The sequence below is a fragment of the Nelumbo lutea genome, chromosome 3 (assembly GCF_056320005.1).
Source record: "Nelumbo lutea isolate HS-2025 chromosome 3, American lotus-T2T, whole genome shotgun sequence".
Lineage (NCBI taxonomy): Eukaryota > Viridiplantae > Streptophyta > Magnoliopsida > Proteales > Nelumbonaceae > Nelumbo > Nelumbo lutea.
Genome location: NC_142686.1, coordinates 56743785 through 56770882, shown reverse-complemented (window position 1 = coordinate 56770882; position 27098 = coordinate 56743785). Strand labels below are relative to the sequence as shown.

The 27098-nt window shown below is 33.4% G+C and overlaps 2 protein-coding genes across 3 annotated transcripts; one reads left to right on the top strand and one right to left on the bottom strand.

Annotated features, from left to right (window-relative positions):
- Positions 1 to 5581: 5581 nt before the first annotated feature.
- Positions 5582 to 12457, bottom strand: PSB28 (photosystem II reaction center PSB28 protein). 2 transcript variants are annotated; one of them, XM_088977130.1, is made up of 3 exons: positions 12299 to 12457; positions 9897 to 10375; positions 5582 to 8032 (listed from the first exon to the last, which is right to left on the bottom strand). In XM_088977130.1, the coding sequence occupies exons 1-2, from the start codon at positions 12369 to 12371 to the stop codon at positions 9903 to 9905; spliced, it is 546 nt and encodes a 181-aa protein (XP_088833256.1). In that variant the 5' UTR covers positions 12372 to 12457; the 3' UTR covers positions 5582 to 8032; positions 9897 to 9902. The 2 variants fall into 2 exon arrangements, with proteins under 2 accessions (XP_088833256.1, XP_088833255.1); XM_088977129.1 differs by lacking the exon at positions 5582 to 8032 and adding an exon at positions 9323 to 9708 and having other exon boundaries at positions 12299 to 12456.
- On the top strand, positions 6319 to 8852 carry SDD1 (Subtilase family protein). The gene has a single exon (XM_088977128.1). The coding sequence runs from the start codon at positions 6319 to 6321 to the stop codon at positions 8620 to 8622; it is 2304 nt and encodes a 767-aa protein (XP_088833254.1). The 3' UTR covers positions 8623 to 8852.
- Positions 12458 to 27098: the final 14641 nt, after the last annotated feature.

The following is a 27098-nucleotide window of genomic DNA, read 5'->3' as shown; positions in this document are numbered from 1 at the left end:
GCTCCCAATACAGAAGTTTCTTATCCCCTGTATCTCACATATTCTCCTATTCTCCTTTCTTGGCAGTTGGCACCCAAGATACAAGATTGATTTTTGTGCAAGGTAAAAGGTTATTTTTATGAGAAACCCTTAAACTAGGTTAGCCAAACAAAATTTGGCTCGCGGGAGTAGGGGTTTGGAATCGGAATTGGAATGGTCCGATGATTGGGCAAAATTGGAATCCCATTCTCATTCCTATTGGAATGACATTCCTCCATTTGAGTGAATGGCCATTCCCTGCCCTTCCCTTAGGAATGAAATCTTATTCCTATTGATTCTAATTCTCATTCTCATTCCTGTCTAAATCAAATGAGCCATTCCGATTCTGATTTTGGAGAATTTCAATTCCGATTCCAATTTCATCTACAAACCAAATGACCCTTAATAAGAAACGGATTTGCGAGTCCCGCAAGATCTTGCTACAAGTCCAAAGTCCAATGAGTCTAGGACCTGTGAGTCCCATTACAGCGATTCTGGATACTTTCAAGTATTGAATACAACTGACTCAATTATGTTTTCCTTAACATTGCAAGTCTATGCTGTGGGGTGAACTATGGGCCTTTGCTTCTACCATAAATCACTATGAACTTTTTGTTCTTTGTATTTTTATCAATTTTATTGGATTTGGTCATGGAGCAGATTGGTAATTAGAATTCAAGATATCGATTTTGTGAAAAAGGTATAAAGAAGGAAAAAAAATAAAACTGCATCATTTTTGGAAAAAAAATCTTCTAAACAATAATAATAATTGATTATTGGATGTCTAAACAGCCATTTTAGAAGTACTAGTAGAGGTGTAAATCGAGCCAGACCGGGCTGCCCGATCGGCCTGACACGGCACGATACAATGGCACATGGGCTGTGCTGGGCCTAGGGTTCCAAGTCCACAGGTCGGCATGACTATGTGTGTTGTGCCGCTCACAACCCACATGTCAGCACAGCCTAGCCCGTGGCACAGCCCATGGGCCACACTCGGCCCGCCCAATGATTCCAATGGCTAGTTTCAACTTTTTGGGTTTTTTTTTTTTTTAGAAATACCCCCCAACAATTATAAACAACTATATATATAGGGGGTTATTTATGTATTTTGGTTTTGGGGGGAGAAAGAATGACACAAATGACACCCAACAACTATATAACAGTTAGTTTGGGGGCATCTTGGGTAAAGTGATAAATAACTTTACAATGACCAAAATACCCCTCCCAACAACTAAAAAAGACTAGTTTTTAGGGTATTTTGAACAATTGAATTATTTTCAATTCCTATAAATACCCTATCCTCCACCATTCTCATCACACCAACTCAACTATTCCGATAAATAGTTCTATCATCCATTTTCAATTCTTGCAATGATCAAAGTCAAGAACAATAGGAGAAAAATCAATATTTTTTGTATACTCAATAGTTGCATAGCATTTTCCAAATTATTGCAAATTTTGTTTTAATTTTATTTAATTTATTTGATTTTAATAATATAATTTTTATTTTCAATTTGTAACTATATTGTATTTTTATATTTTATTAATTTATTCTATTTTCCAAATTTCATATTTCATTCATTCAACCATTGTATGCTTTGTATCATTCAAATTTAAATGAAATAAAATTCCTATTTTTCTTCCAATTTGTTATTCATCACTTTGAGTCTGTCTCTTTGACCTCTTATTTAGTTAAGTATTTTTTTTTATTTCTTTGTTAGATTTCTTACTTTTTCAAATAGTTCCTAAAGGAAAGTTAAATATTTTAGTTTTACTTAGCAAAGAAATACAAAAATAAAAAATGTTAAAGAAAACAAAAAAACCATTATATCCCGGTTTGACCCATGCCTAAGGCCCAACTTGACATGGCCTATGCCCACGGCACGGCCTGTAGCCCACCCGGCCCAGGCCTGCAACATGGCATAGGCCCACATAGGCTTGGGCCGTGGGCTAGGCTGGGCCAACCCCCAATTATCCTTGGGGAGGGAGGCATGGCCCAAGACAGCCTGTAGGCTGGCACAACACAACCCATTTTACACCTCTAAGTAATAGGACAAAATTTGAATATAAAATAGACTTAAAATTATTTTTGTAATGATTTTGGTACACGTTCCCTAATTGTAAGTAAAAGTTTAGAAGTGTTGCCCTTGAGTCATGTATGCTCGGCCCAATCATATTTAGCAATGTTGATCGACCTCGTTTTAGCAGCACCAGTTGCAACCATGTCTCTATATTAATCATGGTTTTTGAACCATTGTTGACCTGATGGTTGGACTATTCTACCCAAAAACCGTCCAGACAATCAGTTTTGTTTCACCCCTGAACCATTTCTTAACTAAAATCCGCTGACTTGGACAATAACCTACTGACCTAGGTGGTCAAATCATTCACATCCCATGCGAACAGTATAATGGATCCTATATGGCAATTTCTATCCTACCCAGTGGGTATTTACCCCTACCCATCCTATTGGGGCAAGTTTTTTTTATGCTTCAAGGATGGATTTTGGGGCGGGGACAGGTTTTTGGATTGTACACCATATGGGTATGGTATTAGGTTAAACACGACCCTCCCCGATCTGCATATTGTTAGAAAGCATATGAGCTTTATGAATTAAGTGTTGGATTTAATAATATTTTGAATTTTTTGTGAAGGACAACTGATAATTTATGTGTATTTTATATATCTTAATTAAATAATTGGAATTTTTGTTGTTTATCCATGTTATTTTACTTATTTATTGCTTATATTTGTCAAAAATAATAGGAAATTAGATGTAGGTTCTAAACCCAACCCACCCCTACCCATGAATGTGGGGAGGGTAGCATTGCAGAGGGTTTTGCATTTTCATGTATGGGGGAGGGTTTGGATTCTCAAAACGTGTCTATCAATTTTCTAATAAAAGCGAAAATTGCCATTTCTATTTGCAACAATTTAGGTTAATTAATACAAATTTTATAAGATTAATATATTTTTTTCTATCACAAGTGTTTTGAGTTATTAATACAACATTTGGTACCATTGATGTTTCTTAATGAAACATCGAATTTGATGTTTGTACTATAGATGCCAACACTCAATCCAATTCGTATATTTTTTTAGTGGGAGTGGTTATCTGGTGTGATGTAACAAGACAATTTTTTAAAAATTTATATTGACCAACCTAAAACTTGCAAGTAGAAGTGACAATGATACCAAGCACAACCTTAAGCATGAAACTAAAATTTGTATTCCTAAATTATTTAGAGCATGCATATGATCTATAGAGAACTAAACTTTTCAAGTTATATATATGGGAAAGGAATTCTTAAAGAATTAAAAACTTTGGAGCTTTGTTGTCGACCAAATTGATATCAAAACCCTTCCTCATCTACTCTACCAGTGATGAACATATGGAAACCAAGGATGGGGACTGACTCATACATTTTCTAATATTGCCTTGAAGATGGAGTGGAGTAATGCCAAGAATTGAGACTAAGGTGCCATTATGGAATCATAGAGTGGGGTAGTCATGTTCTATCGGTTAGCTACGGGAGATGGAGAAAACCCCAAATCAATCGAATTTGAGGGCACATGGACTAAGTACAAGAATGTTTTTGGGTGAGCTTTTCAACAAAGGGTATTTTGGTCTTAAAAGTTAATATTTTCTCTTGCTCACCGTTTCTGCTATTATTTTCAAAATATAACCGAATGTACTAATTTACCAAACTTGGTTAGAGCTGTGAAGTAAAGAGAGGCGTGGCCAGCTCAAACCCCAGTGTTGTACGAGAATTGGGCTTTGAGGCCCGTAATCCACCAGGCCATAATGGCACAATACGAAAAAGTGGGCTGTGCGGCCTGTGCAAGAACAGCCAGCATCCCAATCATGACATGGTCTGTGGTCCAAGCATGGCCCAACACGATATAAGCCCCCAGTACATTCCTGCCATGTTTTAGGAACATCTCGCAATGATAATATCAGAATCGACGATATCATCATTAGTAGATATTCCTAATACATGGCGGAGATGGGAATGGCATGCCCAAGCTTATGTATCGACATGGCACGGCCGCAAAAGTGGGTATGACACACATTACACCTCTGAAAGCCTATCATTTATTATTCATTTTTAATTTTTATACACGATATGATGCCATATATATTATACGTAAGTTTTGGGCTGGGCCTGAAAGAAAAATTACTACCCTGGCCCAGAAATTTGTAGAGCAGGTAGATTGGGTAAAAAATATCATCCTAATGCAAGTGCTGGTATGCTCGTATTTCATTGGGGCGTGTAGGAATGGCAGCGGGGTGGGTGTGGCCAGGTTTTGCCTACCCCATACCCGATTCCGAATTTAAATTCCCCACCCTATACTCATCCTGAATCCTGGCGGGGCTAAAGATCCCCACTCCATTCCCGTTGGGAAATAGGGATCCCCGCCTTGCCCTGGTCGTTCTTACTTGTATATTTATTAATTAATTTATTTTTTATTTGTAAAACCCTATCTAGAACTATTTTATATTATGTAATATAATATAGTATAATATAATATATTATATTAATATAAGATAAATGTATTAATAAGTATCTTTTATACGAAATGGCAGTAATTTAATTACTGATGGGGCGGTTGGTAATAGCAACCACTCCATTAGTATTGCTATTATAAATAATTAATAATTACTGTTATTATAAATATTGTTAATAAATAGATATTTACTTTAGTTTTACTTTAAATTAAAATTATAAATATTGTTAACAAATTTAGAAATTATTGTTATATTAAAAATAATTAAAAATGTTATTAAAAGTGTTGTTATTGATTATTTAATAAAATATTATAATTACTGACTATTACTAATAAATACTGTTAATTTAATTTAATTTTGGTAACTATTAATTTAATGAATATTGCTAATAAATCATATTCATAAATTTAATAATTACTGTTATATTAAAAATGACTAAATAATATTATTAAAACTGTCATTACCAATTATTTAATAAAATATTATAATTACTTACTATTATTGACAAATGCTGTTAATAATTAAATATTTAATAAATAATGTTAATAAAAATCAGAAAAAATAATGTTTGTCTTTTTGCTTATTGAATTTCTTTGGTTTAAGTTTTTAGGTTTTGTGCTTTAAAGATTGTTATATAATGTTAGTTAAAAATGCTATTTGCATTTAGCTTAATGATTTGCTTTAAGTTTCTAAATATCAACATGGGTCGATATGCCCTGTGTCGGTGCTTTTTTTTATGTTTTATTTTTTTTTTCAAAATTGGTTCAGAGGGGCCGGTTTGAGCCCAGACTACCCTTTGAACCAGTGGCTAACCCAATACAACCCCTATAGAGGCATATCGGGAAGCCACTAGGGCGATGCGTATCGTTCGATACGGGTTGATACGTGTCGATATTTTGAACCTTGAATTTCTTTGGTTTACATTTATAGATTTTGTGCTTTGAAGATTGTTACGGTTAAAAATATTGTTATTTGATTTTTTTTTTTTTTGAAATTTGATAACTGTTATACTTAAAATTGTCAAATAATGTAACAATAACAACTATCAAATAATTATAAAAATTATCAAATATAAATGAAAAGAAATTACCATTATTAGGCATAAATTACCAATATTTATAAAAATTACTAAAAATAAATCAAAAGAAATTATCACAAATTAGTAGACTTTAGGATGATAATTACTTGAAATTATCAAATGGTAATAGTATTTGGTGGGGCCAGGCACTGAGGTTGCACATGTGAACCATCAAACGGTTCAAAAACAAGGGTAGGATGTAGGCAATCATGGCTTCCAAGCACACGAACTGCACGTGAACTGGGAGCTGCCACAGAAGTCGGATCGAGAGCGTGCACATAAAAGCATTGGAATGGAACAACAGGCATTTAAGACGCCCCCTTCGGCCTTCGCTTTGGTTACTTCTAGTACAATTTATTCTTACTGTGCACAACCACAGAAAAACATGGAACTCGATAGGAACAAGGTTGATGGAATTTGAATATAACGGCTATATATTTGTATATAAACCATGTGATGTAATAAACTCCGACCAAGATATCTCGTGAAAGCAAGACCAGCGCCCAGAGCTTCAGCTCCTCAACAAAGAAACTCTCCCCAACAAAGGATCCCCGTGATGAAGAGCCCTTAAACCTCACGAGTTTCATCTTCTTCTCCCAGAAATGCTTCCAAGAACTCGTTTTCAAATTCTCACCCATCACCTTCAAATACCCCTGCAACTCATTCCCAAGCACATGCAGTTTAACCAAGCCACACAAGTCTTTATCTTTCCATGGAAACCAAACAAATTTTCTTCTTCTTCACCTTCTTCCACTACTTAGTTTCCCTTCATGCCTCTGATCTCCAGACCTACATTGTTCAGTTACACCCACATGGGATGCTCAACTCAGCCTTCAGTACAAGGCTGGAGTGGCATCTCTCATTCCTCGACCGAATCGTTGCTTCAGGAGATACCCCGTCTTCCCGCCTTCTCTACTCGTACCATTCTATCATGGAAGGTTTCGCAGCTCGTCTCTCGCAGACTGAATATGAAGCCCTGAGAAGCATGCACCATGTCATTGCAATTCGACCCGACCATGTTTTCCAGTTACAGACCACTTACTCCTACAAGTTCTTAGGACTAAGCCCCACAGAAGACGGTTCTTGGTTGCGGTCAGGCTTCGGTCGTGGTACAGTCATAGGGGTACTTGACACTGGAGTGTGGCCTGAGAGTCCGAGCTTCAATGATCATCTGATGCCGCCAGTGCCCAAGAAGTGGAAGGGGATCTGCCAAGAGGGAGAGAACTTCAAATCTTCCAACTGCAACCGCAAGCTCATAGGTGCCCGGTTCTATACTAAAGGGCACATCACATCTTCACCTCTCCCAAAACCAACTGAAGTAACAGAATACATATCCCCACGCGACTCACACGGCCACGGCACCCACACATCATCGACGGCAGCAGGAGCTTCTGTCCCAATGGCAAATGTGCTAGGAAATGCTGCAGGCGTGGCTCGAGGTATGGCACCCGGGGCCCATGTTGCAATATATAAAGTCTGTTGGTTCAATGGCTGTTATAGCTCAGACATTCTAGCAGCAATGGACGATGCAATTAGAGATGGAGTTGATGTCCTCTCCCTCTCTCTAGGCGGCTTTCCAATACCACTTTTTGATGACAGCATTGCAATAGGCAGCTTTAGAGCTATGGCAAGGGGTATTCTGGTAGTTTGCGCGGCCGGTAACAACGGTCCAATCCCAAGTTCAGTTGCCAATGAGGCTCCTTGGATAACAACCGTCGGTGCCAGTACACTTGACCGGAGATTTCCGGCCATTGTGCGGCTTGGCAATGGTCAATTCCTCTATGGAGAGTCTCTGTATCCAGGAGACCAGTTGCCCAACAGTGAGCAAGAGCTTGAGCTGGTGTATGTGACTGGCGGGGATAAGGGGAGTGAACTTTGCTTCAAAGACTCCCTCCCAAGAGCTCAAGTCCGTGGGAAAATGGTAGTTTGTGACAGAGGTGCCAATGGAAGGGCCGAAAAGGGACAAGTTGTGAAGGAATCTGGCGGTGCTGCGATGATTGTAGCAAATACGGAGCTCAACCTGGAGGAAAATTCAGTTGATGTTCATGTCTTGCCAGCAACATTGGTTGGCTATACAGAAGCTTTACAATTGAAGAGTTACATAAACTCTACAAGGAGACCCAGAGCTCGAATTTTATTTGGAGGAACAGAGATTGGGAAAAGCAGAGCACCAGCAGTTGCTCAGTTTTCATCGAGAGGACCAAGTTTAACCAATCCTTCAATCATCAAGCCAGACATTATTGCTCCTGGAGTAAACATCATTGCTGCCTGGCCTCAAAACTTGGGTCCCTCAGGCCTACCAGAAGATTCAAGGAGAGTGAATTTCACTGTTTTGTCAGGGACATCCATGGCTTGTCCTCACGTGAGTGGGATTGCTGCTCTGGTACGTTCTCTTCACCCTGACTGGAGCCCAGCAGCAGTTAAATCTGCAATCATGACAACAGCTGAGGTGACAGACCATTGGGGAAAGCCAATCATGGACGGAGAAAAACCAGCACAAGTGTTCGCAATTGGAGCTGGACATGTAAACCCTGATAAAGCTATTGACCCAGGGTTGGTCTACGATATCAGGGCAAGTGAATATGTAACTCATCTCTGCACTCTTGGATACACAAGTTCACAGATTTTCACTATCACTCACATGAATGTGAGTTGCCATGAAATCATGGCGAAGAGCAGGGGTTTCAGCCTTAATTACCCCTCCATGTCTGTGACTTTCAAGGCTGGGAAAACAATGAAGATGATAAGAAGGCGACTAACAAATGTGGGTTCCCCTAATTCCACTTACTCAGTGGAGATTATGGCACCTCCAGGGGTCAAAGTAATAGTTAAACCACAACATTTGACATTCAATCATGTATACCACAGTTTGACATACAATGTCTGGTTTATATCCAAGAAGGGACCAGAGAAGCTCACATACGCAGAAGGATACTTGACATGGGTACATACTCAACTCAGCCATCACAGGGTAAGAAGCCCAATTTCAGTTACTTGGACAAACAAGCAGCAGTAGTAAGAGTAAGAAACCCTTTGGCAATAGTATTGTCTAAGGTGACATTGATGGTTTATCTGAATTCAGTTTGTATTATTGGCTCTAGTAGAATTACATATAGGAGACAAAAGTGAAGTTTCTTTATCGTTCGATAGAGGGCAAAGTCAAGTCACTGTCATATTAAGTTCTAGAAAATGTATTGTGTTCCTATTATTCAATATTGGATTTATTTGAATCTTCAAATAGTCAAATTGATTGTTTCAAACCACCAGTACTGAATGCCCGGCATATTCCACTATTCATTTAATGGAATACTCTAGCCAAATTCTCATTATATCAGACATAGAATAAGATGGAGAAGTACAAGTTTTGAGTGTCAGAATTCTTCAATGCATAAAATCTATTACCTAACTTGTCTGGTACTAAGTTGCAAAATATTTGGAAGATAAGAAAATAAATGTCCCTTAAAAGGCCACATATAATGCTCTCATATAAGTAGTCTCATTTCACTTAGATTTACAAATTAGACAGGCTTGCATCTTATTCTTATATAGCACACGTAAGCATTACTGCACAATGCTAAACAAAGTGAAGCCATATTTTCAGGAGCAATGAGATTTTGAGAATTTCCATGTCCAAAAGTTATGCAATACCACACCCTAGGAGTAACTGTTTTGAACTAGCATTTTCTTAACACGCAACGTTGGTGCACTACTTTATATATAGCAAGACCAAAGAAATTTTATCAATTTAATAGAACCAAGAAGAGCCTTGTTGTTAATATCTCTAACAGGAAGGAAAAAATAAAAAAGCAACATACAAGACTTGCTACACCGAAATCAAATACAAGCAGCAATTAATTTCATTGCTGCATCCCTGGTCCTGGTGTCCCTGTCCCCATAGCAGAATAGACCTGTTAACTCCACTTCTTGCTAAGCTGCCAGCTAAGGCATTGACAGATCTGGGTACCCACTTGAATGAGATATTCAAGTGCGAGCCAATGCTCTAGCTTCTCTAATGGCGCACTATTTTATATTGCTCTGATTAATATGAAAACCAGCTAGTGCTGAAATTGAGAGATGAGCATGATTTTTTCCACTCTGTAGTCTGTATATATATAAAAACTGCTTTTAGAAACGAATTGAACATTACCAAAACAGGCAACTATTAAAACATAGTACTTGAATTGAAGTTACATTGCCAGTAGCCAAGATTATCAAATTTCAGGTAAGCCAATTACAAAAGCTACAAACCGGTAAATGAAAATAGAGGGCAGACAAGGGGGAAGGATGTACATTGCCTCATTTTTTGATGAACTGCAATCCGTTCTCATTTGAGTATCTCTCCATGAACCTCATGAACCTGTCCCATTCTCGAGGACTCCGCATTACATATTTTGCCTCTATTCTTGCTGGTTTTCCATTAACAAATTTGGCGCTAACATCAACTGACTGAAGAACACCTTCTTCATCAATCATGTAAAAGCCAGTGATATCGCCAAGCTCACTAGAGGAATCAAATACAGATGGTTGTTCAAAAGTGAATATCGCCATACCATTTGTTCCATCTCTTGATTTGGTTAGCCTTACATCTGGTATTGTCTGCTCATCAGTTCCTTGGATGAACTGAATTGATGGCCTGACCATCATTTTTATTACTCCAGATGTTTGGGAACTTCCTCTTAATGAGGCCCACCGTAGATGGGGTAGCTGCACTGATTGGCCACTGAAGGAGGAATGCACATTCCGACAAACCCCAGGTAAAGAAACCAAACCTGCACAGGTTAAAAGAGATTTGGAATTTATTTGGAACAGCAGGAACCAAACAATTTTCCCCTGATTATGTATTCCTGTCTGCTAAAAAATTCTTTTCCCTGGTTAAAGGTTAGTACTAATGTTATTCCTAAAGTAAATATCACAACATACAACTAGTCTCACTTCAAACGGATTGATTGCTGTTGGAAATTTCATAAAAACTATGTTGCAACATAAATCAAAAGGAGGCTATACTTAAACAAGCACATCTGGATTAATATCTGGGGACATTTTGGAACCAAAATGATGGGATTTGCCAGCAAAGTCTCTGGAAATGCATACATTTTTGTTTGGACTTATTAGCAGGTAGACCTGAGGGATGAAAGTTTTCAAAAGATCTTCGAAGAATAAAAACAAGACAAACAGAAATAGTGACTCAGGGTGGCAATTCAACAGAAATCTGCAAGACATACAATTTGAAACCAACCAATAGCATTAGGTCTGGTTAAAAACAGTTAAAATATACTTAATATGAAGTTCAAGCTCTATTAACATTTTACATATTGATTATATACAAATGGAAAATGTATACACCAGAAACTTTGTTAAGGAAACAAGTCATAGTAACAAGATCAAGAACACACACACACACAAAAAGAAAAAAGAAAAGAAAAGAAAAGAAAAAAAATGCAACAGGTGTACTGACAGACACCATGGCATGGTCAAAGTACAAACATTTTCCCTTCACACAAAATTATCATCACATGATACTAACTTTTTGGTGAAAACATCCAGTGTAAACTCAACTTAAGAAAAAAAAGTGACACATCCAAGCAAAAGAATTCATTTGCAGAAAACAGTATTACAAAACATCTTTGAATCGATTAATCAGGTGCCTGCACCCAATACAATAAAACAGAAACTATTACAGGACCTCTTATCCTCAGAGTACTCAAATGCAAGAAATAACTCAATTCATCAAAGAAGAAATATGAAAATCACTAGGGAAGGACAAAAGCAAGACGAACTGATGAAGTAATGAGCTGATGAACCCCCTTTCCAGCACCAGCTGATGAGATAGTACAGCTTCTCCAAAACCTTAAGACTAGTTTCCACAGTTAAACTTCCAACTACATGGATTGTTCAGACATTTTAACCTATGGTTATTTATGAACATGACAAACCACTAAATAAGAGAAAATAAAGCTGCCTTAACAATTTCTCATTACAATAAATAACATTTTCCCAAGTTTCATTATTATTTACCCCCCACATTCTTTGTATCAAAGCCATTGCCTTCCACAGTGTCATTATTCAACTAACGCGAAAAACATCCACAATTTTATATATATATATATATATATATATATATATATATAAGTACTAGAGTTTGATGGAATGAAGAAAACAATTGAAATATATATATATAAATAGCTATACGTTTCTCATCAGGATCCATATCTTAGTTGGCCAGCTGGTGTTCTAACTTCAACTAGTGAATTGTTCCAGATATCATATCTAATAAATAAACAAATCCTCCCACCAGGAAAACCGTACTTTCTCAATTTAAAAACTCAGGAAGCATCATGGATTAACCAAAATCATGAACTCCACTTTTAGCCCAGCACTATTTCCTACATCCTCATGAACTTCCAACTACCCTGTCCTCATCAATCGCTAGAAATATCATACATATCTCCTACATTCTTATGAATTAATCTGCAATTATACTAAAACAAAAAATATGGTTTCTTCGTGTAAGATGCCAAGAAAAGAAGAGGTAAATTCCCAAGTTTGCAGAATAGAAAAACACCCATCTCCAAATAAGCATTGCTCCATATATCTAGCCAAGTAATTACGGTCGAATTTTTACAAAATAGATAAACCCAGTAATCAGCACTGATCATTTGTTTGTCTGAATTCAAAGAAAGCAAGAAATTTACCTGAAGGAAAACGTTGCTGGTGTGAACAGTGGGAAATCGGAGAGGATAATGCAAGGAACTGAAGCGTAGCCATTGAGAGTATGTGTGCCTGTGTAGGAAGAGGGAGGGAGAGGGAATAAAAGGAGAGACGGAGGATTACATGTGGAGGGAAGAGAAGTACTGGGTTGGAGATTTTAATGTGATGTGGTGTAAGAAGGAGAACCATTCATCGCTTATTTCTCAAAAGCTTAATTCAGGCAGCGTTTGGCATGCATGCAGAAGAGCCATGCTTTTTGTGATTCTAAGAATCACTTCTAGTTTGGATGTACGAAAATCATTAGAACTAAATCACTTTCAGTGAAGCTCATTATAATATGATAACTAAGAAGTGATTTTATAGATCTGAAAACAATAACTCAAAGCTTGTTAATCAAATAGTGAATCTTTGGAGCAGAGTTCTAATCAATAACAGCGTAAGATGATGGATTGATGGATAGATAAAGCTGGGGCTCCACCCTCGAATTCATTTGGTTCAGGCTTTGCGGCCGTGCCACCGTGTGTGGTTGTGGGTTCAGATCCACCTCAGCCATTAAAGAGGATAGCATCGTAGTCGTAGACATTGAGACAGAGCGCATCGTTTGAATTTCAATGGCCTGGGTTGGGCTGGGCTTTGAGCTGATTTGTCGCAAAGTTCTAACTCGAGGCTAGAGACAGAATATAGCTGGGCTTTGTTTTCTGGGTCCATAATATAGCATCGTAGACATTGAGACAGAATCCATTAAATATAAATAGGCTGAGTTGGGCTGTGCTTGAGCTGATTCCTGTATCCCAAACCTCTAACTCGAGGCTAAGAGGACAATAGTTGATCTCTGGCCCCATCTCTCTCTCTCTCTCTATTTATGGCAAGACGGTCTACATCAGCATGCCTCTCCTCGTTCCATTACCATACCCTGCATTTTCCTTAACTCTCTCTTCTTTCCTTCTCACCACTCCCATTAAGCCATATCACCATTCCCAACCCAACTACCTAAAAATATTCCTAGAATTTCACTCCTAAGCCATTAGGTTACCTCACTCCCCAATCAATTCCTAAAATCTCTCTCCCCCAATCTATATCCACTCTCTCATTTAAAACATTCATATTAATTAATAAATAGTTAAATACGGTTAATATTTAATCCAACTCATATTAAATGTGTATTAAATAGTGTTATTATCAAAAGTTAATAAATACAGTTAGTAAAATTACTAAAAATTAAATACTATTACCAAAAATTAATAAATATTGTTATTAATTAACTCATCATGACTTTTTAAATTATTTTGGATAAATACTGTTATATTCATGTTAATTAACAAAATTTTATAGAAATTGAAAACTTTTTAACTAATTTTTATAAAAATGAGAATTATATTTAACAATTATCAAAAAGTATAAAATTTTAGTTTTTTCTATTGTTATATTTAATAACCAAATTCATATGGGGAATAAAGTATTATAATGTTGGAAAATGAAATTATTAATTAATTTATATTGAAAAAAAGAAAATTAGTGTAATTTTTTAGTAAACTACCAAATAAAAATAAATATTAGTAACAGTTTAAAATAATTTTCAATAAATCTCCATAATTACATAAATGTAATAAAATTTTCATAAAATAAAATTTTAGAAATTTAAAGATATAAACTTTTTGAAAGTTTATTTAAAATATATTAAATAATTATTAAAAATTATTGGAATATTTTAGAAATTTTAGCAAAACTTATTACATTTGATAGATTTTAGAAAATTATTAAAAATTATATAATTTTCATTGTAAATTATTGAAAATCATTAAAGATGAGTATGGGAAAGGGAAAATGTAATTTGAACAAATAATTACAAAAATTATTAAGATAAATTAGTATAATATTGGAAAAAGGAAATTATTGATTAATTTATATTAGAAACTATAAGGTAAATTAGTGTAATTCTGTAAGTAAACCATTTAAAAAGAAAATAAATTATTTAATAACAATTTAAAAATAAATTTGAATAAATTTTCAAAATTATACAAATGTAATTAAATTTTCATAAAATTACATTTTTGAAAATTAAATATAATTTAGTGTAATTTTAGAAATTTACCATGTGATTGATACTCAATATATCCTTTTGATCATTTGTGTCATCAAATTGAATATTGCGTTAATGGGGAAGTGGGTGCCTTGCCTTCAACTCTAGAGATTGCATAGGGAAATTCGAGGATTCTCCATCCTTGATGAGGAATGGGTGCCTTGCCATGAACTCACCCGCCATTGAGAACGAGACGGGGAATTCAAGGATTCCCAATTCCTAGCGGGGAGTGGGTGCCTTGCCTTGAACCCACCTAACACTAGAGATGGTGCGAGGATGGAGTGGGGACAAGGATGGGGTGCCTCATATAGTTGCCATTCCTATAGAATTGTTAATTATTAGTGAAATTAATAAAAATATTAGCTTTTGTAATTATTTTTATTTACTTAATGCCAATCAAAATTTCATTTAAAAATAATGAAAATAATAACAGTTATTAAAATTACTACAAATGATTAATAAAATTAAATTTATTAAAAAGATTTGTTTTTAATAGATTAACAATAATTATTTACTGTAAATCAACATTAAATGAAAAATAGAATTATTAAAATTTTAAATATTAACAATAACTTTGAATACTTTTAGTTAATTAACAACAAATTTTGATTATTAATTTATCATTTATTTAATAGTAAATAAAATTATTCAATCTTTCAAATTTTCTCGTACATCGCACGGGTCCCGCTAGTCCTATATATAAAGTAAGTTTGTCCATATCAGCATATTTCTCCTTTCTCAAACCCCCCCCCCCCCTCCCCGCCTTTCCAACTTCTTTCTTAATTGTCTATATCTTTCTCTATCATTCCTCCCGTCCCCCTTCCTAGCCCTCCCATGTAGCAAAGTGGCACCCCTTTCCAACTTCATCATAATAGATATGGTGAAATTGCCATATCTCCATTTCTCTAGCAAACCACCTCCTTTTTATGCATGCATAGACAGTTTTTCCTCATCCTTGCATAGCCTATAAAGATGACCCGTCCCTATGAGACTCCACCATGGTTGGGGCGGTTTTTTTTACCACTGATTGAGGTTTGGAGAAAATAAAAAATTATGGGGATTAGGGATGGGGTGGGGGTGGTATTTGTCCACGCTGGCCCCGAATCCACCCGATTACCATTCCTACATCACAATTCATGATAGGATACTGGATGCAACAAAGCATCTATTTCCATGAAAATAAGATCAGCAAGAAACAATCTTTTGAACATCTCCTTCAGGCCAAATATAGTTCAGGTTCAAATCTGAAGCAAATTGTAGTCTTGCTCTGGACGTACTTCTGTGAACTCAGGATTTGAAAGCTCTGTCCTTACAACTCATGCAAAGGCCAAACCACCTCGGTGATTTCTCTAAACAATACTCAAGCCAGAACTATTTGGATCATGGGCATCGTCCACATTTATTTTGATAAACGGCGCCGAGGGAGCTGTCCAAGACTCCAAGTAGCTGGGGGAGATCTCAGAGTGGAGTTGTATAGACTATAGTGTAGGGGTGTCTGTCAATTGGACTGGATTTGGTCCAATCTAATCAAGTCCAAGTGTGAATCCATTACAAATGGATCAGGTTCAATCTAATAAAATGAATATTTTGGACAATTTTAGACCAGTCCAATTCAATATTTGGACTGTCCAATCTGTTCAAATTCGTTTTAATTTATATTGGTTTCAACTCAAACTCGGTTCATTATCTTATATCAATGGATTAGATTTTAGCTTAATCCAATATAAATTTATTACGGACGGATTGGGTCCAGTCCAATCTAATGAATATATTGGACCGAATTGATCCAATCTAATATATCTTGCTAATCCATCCAATTCGTCCAAATTGGTTTTCGATTGGACCGGTCCATTGACACCCTTAGCATGGAGCATGCATCCTTCTGCAAATTTTAAGTCCTACTAAGTCCTCCATTTAAGTCTTGGGATCAAATGGCACATTCTCGATGACTTTTTTGCACCTAGCTTTCCAAATCTTCCAGAGAATAATTGCGAACTTACTCAAAAAGGATATATCATCCTCAAGAGTTTCACTGTTCTTATCCCACCAAGGAGAGAGTCACCTTTCAAGACTCTAGTCTAGGTAAGGGTCCATATGAAGAGCAAGGCATGAACCAAACCAAACAGTCCTCATGGTTTCACAATGAATGAAGAGGTGGTTAAGATCTTCAATATCTTTCAGGCAAAGAGGGCAAATCCCATCTTTCTTTTTTTTTTTTGGGTGAAAGGGGCAAGATTTTCCTTACCAGGGAGAATGTTTCGGACTCATCTCCAAATGAAGGTTTGAATACGAGGCTTGAGCTCCTTGAATTTCCAGAAATCCTTCATTTTCCTCATGGTATGAACTGCTTCTGAAGCTAAAATTCTATTGTCATGAATCTGCCTTCCAGGTGCAAAAGCATTCTAGAAAGGGGTGATGAGAGAGTGTAGACACTTCTTCAGATGGAGAGCTAAAATTTTTGCCACCACTTTATATGCTAAAATTTTAGCATTCCTCTGTGACGTTGTTGGCAATTAATTGATCAATTTTCATTTTTCTATTATTATTTTTTGTTATCGGAAACTTAATAGATATAATATAAAATTTAAGTAATGATAATTAATTTTCGTTTTTATTTTTATTAATGATTATATTCTTTTAATCCCTTCTGTCATCATATTAGACATCGAATTTTCATGTGCATCACATGGGGACCACTAATCTATATATATATATTAAAATAAAGTGGTCAAGAAATTTTCTCGTTTTTCTCATTTTTTGTTTTTTATTCCATATCATTTTTTATACAATCAATGAAATCCACTTTCCCAACAACCTAAATAATCTCTTCTCCTAAAATTCTCCTAAACTACCTCCCCCACTTTCTCCTAAATTATCTCTAATTCCTATTTATCTTCTAAGTTATCTCTAATTCTTATTTATCAAAAAAGTTATTTCTAATTTAGTAGAGAGTTCCTCCCCGAAATTATCTCTAATTCCTATTTTTCCTCTCCCCCACTTTTTATCTATTTCTTTCTAAATAAAGTTTGGATTAAAAAATTAAGAATTATTTAAATACTCTAACAAAATTATATAATTACTTTAAAATATTTACTAAAAATACAAAAACTAATTTTATATTTTTACAAAATACATCACGAAATTGTGACTAATAATTTGAATTATTTTTTCTGGATTATCAATTTAAAAGTTATTCAAATAATAAAAATTTAACATTAAAAAAATAAATATTATTTAAATATTTCAATAAATAAATATCTTAAATAACAAAATATTATAAATATATAAATAATTATATAACAAAATGTTTAGTAACATGCAATAGCTTTAAATAATTAAAATTAAAGTAACAAAAAAATTATAAATATTTTACATATTATTTAAATATTTAAATAACTAAATATTTAACATAGCTGGATTTTAAATAGTTAAAATAACAAAATATGTAATAAGTTTAAAAAATTTCTTAAAAGTAGAAAAATAGTTATAACATAATATTGAAATTAGTAAGAATTTAATACCTTACAAAATTATTAACGAAATTATGTATTAAAAGTATAAATTATAATTTTATGAATATTAAATTCAATAAATAACAAAACATTCTAAATATTTTACATATTATTTAAATAACTAAATATTTAGCATAACTAGATTTTAATTAGTTAAAATAAAGAACCTATGTAATAGATTAAAAAAGAAAATTCGTAAAAGTAGAAAAATAATTATAATATAATAATGAAATTAATAATAATTTAATATCTTACAAAATCAACAATGAAATTATGTAATAATAGTATAAATTATAATTTTATGGACTATTAAATTCAATAAATAGTTAATTTTTTAAAATTTAAATGTTTTACATATTATTTAAGTATTTAAATAACTAAATATTTTAAATAAAAAATATTTAATATAACTATATTTTAAATTAATTAAAATACAGAAGTTATGTAATAAATTAAAAAAACTGAAAAGTAGAAAAATAATTATAACATAATATTGAAATTAATAGTAATTTAATATTGTACAAAATTAGTAATGAACTAACTTTAATAATAATTTAACGTTTTTACATAATATTGTAAATAACTAATTTCACGTATAGCAATTAAAAATTTGAGAAAATAACTTTCATAAAATTTAATATTTATTAATAATAATTTTAAACTCTTAATATATAGTTATTATATAATTATGTATACTAAAATTAATATTTATTGTATTTCAGTAATTATTTATTTATTTTTTGTGGTAAATGTATTTTCAATAGTTATGTATAAATTTATTTTTGTTTTGTTGTTTAACAAAAAGCTTTCAATAATTATTAGGTTTAAACTACTATTATTGAAATTTTTAAATTTTTTTTGTTGTACTTATTGTATTTTTGTTATAACTTATTGATTAATATTTATTAGAAATTAAACTATTATTTGAGAGTATACTATTTATTGATTAACTTAATGTATTTTTAGTAGTTATTGTATTTTTTTCATTATCAATACATTTCCAAGAATTGTGTATTTTTGCTATAAAAATTAATGTTTATTAATAAAAATTTTAAACTCTTAATATATATTTATTATATAATTATATATACTAATATTAATATTTATTGTATTTCTGTAATTATTTCTTATTTTTTGATAAATGTTTTTTCAATAATTATGTATAAATTTATTTTTGTTTTGTTATTTAACATAAAACTTTCAATAATTAGTGGGTTTAAACTACTATTATTGATTAATATTTATTAGATATTAAACTATTATTTGAGATTATACTATTTATTAATTAATTTAATATATTTTTGGTACTTATTTATTTTTGTAATTATTGTACTTTTCATTATCAATACATTTTCAACAATTGTGTATTTTTGCTATAAATTTTCAATAATTATTGGAGATTAAACTATTGTTATTTATCAAAGATGAGACTATTAATTTAGTTAAAACTATGAATGTTCATGAGTTGGTTCGGTTCGGTAGTAGGTTGTTTGGCCAACCAAATGGACTTGGTCAAGTTGGGGAGTTGGTCAGCTGAAACTAACTGACCATTTGTGAAAACTGACCAACTCAGGTTGTATAGGGTTGGGTCAAATTTTTTGTTTGGTTAATCAATTCAAAAGATTTAAACTTAAAAGTTAAATTTAAATTTTAAAAATTACTGTGCAATTGTTAAAAATTAAATTTATGATACAAAACATTTTAGACTAAGAAATATGAGAAATTTCCCATTTTCTATATTAAAAATATAAAATATTAATATATATCAATTGTAAGGTCATCCGATTTTGGTTGGTTTACAAATGGCCAAAGTGAAACTGATCCAATTTGGTCGACTTGGGAAATTTTTTAACTAAAGCCGACCTAAAATACTAGAAAACCAACCAATTATGGTCAAGTTGATCAGGTTGGTCGGTTTCATCATTTTGATGAATAAAGCTAACTAAAATTAATTATTGTTATTTTTATATTATAAAAAAATTATTAAAAGTAGTATATAAAATATGAATAACTATTAATTATTTAAAAGTTGAAAATATAAAACAATTGTATGCTCTTATCTATTATATTAGGGTCATTTACTAGAATACACATTATAGTTTTACATATTTACTTAAACCAACCTTATAAGTTTTCATTTTACTAAAATATCCTATATATTTTACAAGTTATTTATTTAATCAATCTTTCATTAAGGAGTGTTTGTTTTTCCATTAAGCCCATGATTTTTTATTCTAAAAATACCCTTAATAATTTTTTGTATAGAAACCAAATTGACCAAATATATCCAATAGAGTGGTTGTCCGTGTCTTATTAGGGGCAAAATGGTTTTTTATTTTTAATTTTTTTATTAAATTTGTTTAAATGAATATTAGGGTCAACTAGGAATGGCAAAGGGGTCAGTTCAGGGTGGGGATCATATTCCCCGTCCCCTACCCCGATTATGAAATTAACCCCCGTCCCTAATCCCCGTTGGGGATAAAATTTGTCCTCCATCCCCGATCCCCGACGAGAATGGATTCCCCGCAGGGACCCGAATCCTCGAATTATTTTAGATAACAATATTTATTTGGAAAATAAGTTTACTTAAAATAAATAAAATTTTTAAATTATAAATAATTTTTAAATATATTTTGATATATCTATATATAATATAAATCATATAATAATATATATTTAATATATATAATATAAATAATATAATATATATACATAATCGGGGTTGGGGCGGGGCAGGGACCTCAATCCCCATCCCTGACCCCATTGGGTTGCGGAAGTCGTGTCCCCGTCGGGGATGGGGAAAATTGCCATCCTAGGGTCGACAATGTCATCTAATGGAAGATTGATTAAATCAAATGCTGATTATAAGCAATGTTTTAGTAAAATACAAACTATGGGGTAGATTTTAGTAAATCCATGATATAATAGGGGTGTTTTAGTAAATGATCATTTCTATTATTTAGCTTTTGCTTAACAAATCCCATGCAACACATGGGTCCCCGCTAGTACTATATATATTAAACAAAAATATCTGCATCAGCATGCCTCTCTTTTTTCCAAACCCCCTTTTTGCTTTCCCCTTAATTCCCTCTCTTTCCTTTATTCCCCCTTCCTAGCCCTTCCATGTACCCACGTGGCAACCCTATCTTTTTCACTAGAGTCCCACTCCAATTCCCCCTCTCATGTTTCCCATTACTTAGTCAATCCCCCCCTAAAATTTCTCTTAAATTATCTCTCATTCTCTCCGACCTAAAATTCCTTCTAGAAGAAGGATATCTATCTTTTTTCACCTTTTTCTGAATTTTTTATTTATTTTATTCCATGCCATTACTACAAATAATAAATATATAGATAAAGAGAGTTGATTTTCAGATGTATAGCCACATGATATCACTATTATTCTCACCTAAACTATCTCCAATTCCTATATAACCTCTCCCTCACTTCCTCATCTATATCTATCTAAAAAAAGCTCAAGTTACAAAATTTAAGAATTATTTAAATATTATAATAAAATTGCATAATAATTTTAAAATATTTATTAAAAACAAAAATTAATTATAATAGATTTAGTCAAATTTGTATTATTACTAATTTTATATAGGATCAAGAGTCATTCGAAACCAAGAGGTTTTGGTTAAAAGAATATAATTACCTATAATGCTACTTGACTAAGCGTATTAAAAGGCATATAACAATACTAATTATAAATGCCATTCAACACAATCATGTCATACAGTTAATTTTAGTTGAAAGTTTACTTCTTTAACAAAAGAATGTGTAAAGACAAACTTTTAAAATAAAAGACATCGTTTAATTTTAAGCATTATTCTTTAATTGAACGCATATTTATTGGAGTAAATGCAATTATCCACATATTTTGTTAAAAATATTAGTTAATTAACACAAATTCTCAAAAGAATTTCTATGTTAGAATGAACATTTTAAGTGATGTTCGTTTTTGTATTAATCTCATGAATGAAAATAAATAGCCTCACCCACGAGTAGACATACTCATGGATCGAGTGGCTCGATGGGCCGACCCGGCTCAACCCACTCTAAATTGGGTTTAAATATAATTTTAGGTCCATGAGCTTGGACTTTTGACTAAAACTCTAATCTTGACATTTTTTCAAAAAAGTCTAGGCTTTATCAAAAAAGTCTGGCCTGAACCTAACTTGATAATGTATATACTTTTTTTTTCTTTGTTCATCTTCTCTTTTTTCAAGTAATCGTGAGATATTTTATTATATTTTGAAATTTTGAGGGTTTTTAATATAAATAAATTCTAGGCTTCGGGCTTTATATGAGAGTTTGGCTTGGGTTCAAGACCTAGGCCCGATGGTCAGGTCAAGCTCGGGCCTGAATTTATTTTGTTGGTACATAGACACTTTAATTAGTATTTACAATTTATTTAATAAATTTGTTTTGAGTTTTTTTATGTTTATAATACTTTAAAGCTAATTGAAAGTGGAATTAACCACTTTTGAGATCCTTTTGGATTCAAATATAAGAATTTTTTATTCATTATCAACTATATAGGTTATGTCATAAATTGTACATGAGATACATGGAAGCAATAGATATTGAGGACTAGTCTCCATTACACCTTTAGAACGTCCATGTGAGTATGGATAATTTCTATTCACACAATTTTGCTCACAATTCAAAACAGCTTTGTATAGTGGTATTGTGTGAATCGGTCTCGTTCACTAGGTGTGGTGTGAATTAATCTACACCTACCAATTTTTTCATCTATGTTACAAAACAAACCTTTAGTGTCATAATTGTTTAGCTAAATCTTTCTCTTTTATAAAAAAGTGATTTACCCATATAAGAAAATGACAACATTTATAATCCTTACAAAATAGCATAGGAAAGTTGGTCAACTATCCCATTGACCAACACTTGTATAATATAAAAAAAAAATGAGGTTTGTTGAAGTTACATAAAAATTACATTAGATACAAAATCCAACCACCACATTAAATGCTTTGTTTGATACTAATAGAGGATAAAGACCATTTTAAATTAAATTAATTTATATATAACATAGCCTACAAATTAATCTAAAAATTAAGACTCTAAATAACTTTTAATAAATAACAAATAACTAATAATAATAATTAATAAATTAAAACATAATTTGACACATAAGATGCAACACAATTGCTAGTATGCCTTAAATACTTGTCACATGACATTGTGACCATGCTTTTGCATTGGAAAAATATGGTCTTTAAGAGTAAGAGCTAAAAGGTTATTTTTACTAACACTATTAAGTAAAAGTTGATTGCCAAATGATCATTATTGAAGTCATATTTTTCGCATTATATTTTTTATCAATTTATAATATTCTAAGAACTTAAAGTAATGCTTCAAGCAATTTTTCAATCAATCTAGGGGCAGAAATTACATAAAATTTAAACATTATAATATCTCATTGAGTTATTTTTTTGTAGAAAAGAGTTTCATCAAAAGACAAAGAAAAGATAAAGAATTAGAAATACACACATAGAAAACAAGCAAAGCTAAACTAACCTAACTCTACAACATTTACACTTATCATCTTTCAAAGACTTAATAACCAAAATAGAAGAAACACTATTTACAAAAATTCACCTCTTAACCTTATCGAATATTTTTTTTTAATTTTAAATTCTACTATTTTAGGGACCTAGAGTACATATTGTCACGGTCTGACACAGGCTTAGCCTTGCCTACGCTTGGCAGGCTTACCTTAAGGGACACCATCATCATTTTCACCTGTAAGATTTTTGGGAGAATTGATGTCATCTTCAGGTAGACCACCAAAAGCTTAACGTACTCTTTGAGGAGGGGTGGTCGACCTCCTTGGGTGCCTAACCATGGCACTCCTAGACCAACTTCCCTTGTGGGGCGGCCCTGGTTAATGGCTAGCATGGCTACCAAGATTCCTCATGGGGTCACACATGCTCATGGGGACACTGCATGGACCGGCATTGCGCTACCGACACTCAAGGGAGGCTTGGCATGCAGGCTTGGCTCAAGCATGACCCTTCACCACGCCAGCCCCTTGCCCAAGTTGATTGAACTATCCCGTTGCCCCTAGCACACGGGTGTGTTCTGGCCCAAGCGGTTGCCTCTCAACATGGCACGCAGGTGCCCACATCATCGGCATACATGAGACCCATCACATCGGTGCCAAGTCACCTCTTCGGCGCACAGTCACCTCACTTCATGGCCGTCCCCCTTTAGCACATAAGTGGCACCTCCCATGGACCAAACAAAGCTAGTACAGTGCCCCGGCCATGCGACTTGAGGTCATGATCCGGTGCTACTGACCTTGGTGGAGCCATCTCATCGGGCAACTCCTAGCCTCTAAGCACACATAGGCTTGTCCTGGCCTACCTTGGCCTGTCAAAGTAATCTAACTTTGACAATACAACACACCTATTATCTTCCGAAAACTTGAACATCTAAAAAAGAAGGGACACGTTTTACAAAGATTCACATCTTAACCTTCTAGAATTTTTTTTTAATTTTAAATCCAGTTGATTTAGAGAATTAGGGTACATATGACAACCTATTTTGATAAGGGACCAAAATATTTTATCTTTTTAGAAGATTAAAAGATATACCATGTTCATTCTTCTAAGTCTCTTTATAAATCAAATTAAATAGGATTAAACCTCCCCTATACACATCTTTAGAGATCATAGCTATCTTGTATTAGAAATTTATATCAATTTAGTAACATAACAATAGATTCTTTTTTTTCTCTTTTTATCCCTTATTGGGCCACTTATTTTAGTACTTATTAAAACCTATATGTATTAAAATAAGTTATGTTGATGTCAACTTAGCTCTCTTTTCTCTCTTACTATTTATCTATTTTATGATTTTTTAATATTTATTTTAAAAGATAAACAAAATAACTCAAGTAGCCAATCAACTTTAAGACTTTCCTCCATTCTTCATTAAATCACTGTTAAATCTCTATTTTCATTCTCATTATCCCTTTTGGTTATTAATTTTCTCTTCTTCAATAATTCATTCCACTAATTTTTTTCCCTCTCAATTACTCGATTAAGGGGGTATTTTATAGTGTAGGTGATAAATTGTATAGTGTATTTCTTGTGGCGTAGATACATCAATACCACACCAAAATAAGATAGTTATATGGTAATCTTAGTAGTTTACATAGGTGAGTCAAAAGTTTTGGTAATGATATTTTTTATTTTTCAATTTTTTTCTTTTGTATTCTCCACATTAATTGTACACACCCACATTTGTGTATTTATGCCCATACAAAATCTATTTTAAGTTTAGCTAAAATTTAAATTTCCCTTCACACCTTAAAGCAATTTTTGTCTCCTAGTATTTGTTTAAATTTGAATTTGAATTTTAAACCATGTATCTTTACCTATATAAACTCATGTAATCTCTACAATTTATTGAATGAGAATTCGCCACTTTCATTAACTCTCGTATGGTATTAGAGTCCTAGAAGACTAACGCCATGTCTACTCAAAGTTCTTCAATCAACTCTCAAAGTGAGTCATCTTCTAGAAATAATGGATTGGTTATTCTATCCAGTTTCATGAATGTCATCACAGTTCACTTAGATAGATACAACTATCTCTTATGGTCTTTGCAAACTCTCCCTGCACTCAATGTTTATCGACTCATTGGATATGTCGATGAATCACTACCATGTCCATCAAAATTTCTTTCTAGCACCAATGATTAACAGATCAACCCCGAATTCACCTCCTGGTATGAATAGGATCAGTTCATATTGAGTTGGCTTCTTTTTTCTTCACAGAGTATGTTCTTATTCAAGTTGTAGGATGCAAAACTTCTAAGGAAGTATGGGACGGTTCAGTCATTTATTTTCCTCCACTAACAAATCCAGGATCCATGATTTGAAGTTGAAGTTAGCACATATTAAAAAGGGTGATCTATCAGTTATAGATTATATTTAGAAAATCAAAGGGATTTCTGATGCTCTTGCTGCTTCTAATTACTTTATATCAGATTCAGATCTCATTCACTATCTTCTTGGTGGTTTGTCACCAAAGTATGACACTTTTTATCACAATTACTGCTCGTTTGGATGATTTGACCATGCTAGAAGTGCAGAATTTACTTCTTATTTTTGAAAAGTGCTTAGCTTGCCATGCTATTTCTGTTGATTCTCCCTCTGCTAATGTTGCAAGCAAAAAAGGGGGGAATACTTCTGGACACTCACAGTAGCATTATTCAAACAAACCTCGACAGTTTTCTTCTTCATACAACAAGAAACATCCCAATAATGGTTCTAAATGACCCAGTGGTAAGGATACTTCTAGGGGTGAGCACAATTTGATTAAAACCGAAAAACTGAACCGATATTTCGGTTTCGGTTGAATCAGTCTAGTTTATTCGGTTGTTCGGTCGGGTTTGATTTTTTATTCGATTTTTAGATTTTTTGGTTTTCAGTTTCAGTTACCATGTTTTATACATTGGTTAACCGAATTAATTTTATAATTATATATTATTAATATTATTTATATTATAATTTATTATTTTATATTAATATTTAATAAATTAATAAATAATAAATAATAACTATATATCATCAAAGATAGATATGAGATGAATTTGGCTAGCCAAAATCCCTTATTAAGTAAGCAATAACGTAAACATTCATATTTCCTTATTACTCACGAAAACAGTTCTAAACAAAACATGATAGAAAGACCGAAAGAGGCTGACTCTTCGTCTTCTTCCACACTCCATCGTCTCCACTCTCAGTCTCCTACTCTGTACTCTCCACTGCCCAGTCTCTTGGTCTCTCCCTCTCCTGAGTCCTGATGTCTAGCCATCCACAGTTGGACTTGCCGTCTCAGTCCACACAGAGTCTATCGTCCTATCGTCCACAATCGGTTGTCCGCAGTTTGGAGTTGGACTTTGACACTTACAAAGTTACAGTTACAGAGTACAACTGTACAGAGACTCTTCCTCTTCACGGGCACCGGATCACCGACACGGTAGCACTAGGTAACTCCGAGACCTCCTCCTCCTCCTCCTCCTCCTTCTTCTTCTTCTTCTCATTCAATGCCTCGGTGTGGATGGTTACGACAGTGTTAGCATCGTGAGTCAGTGCTTCCTTTGTGGCTTTGCCCCTTTCAAACCTCTTGAAGGGACTTGCATCCCTTAACTGAGCTA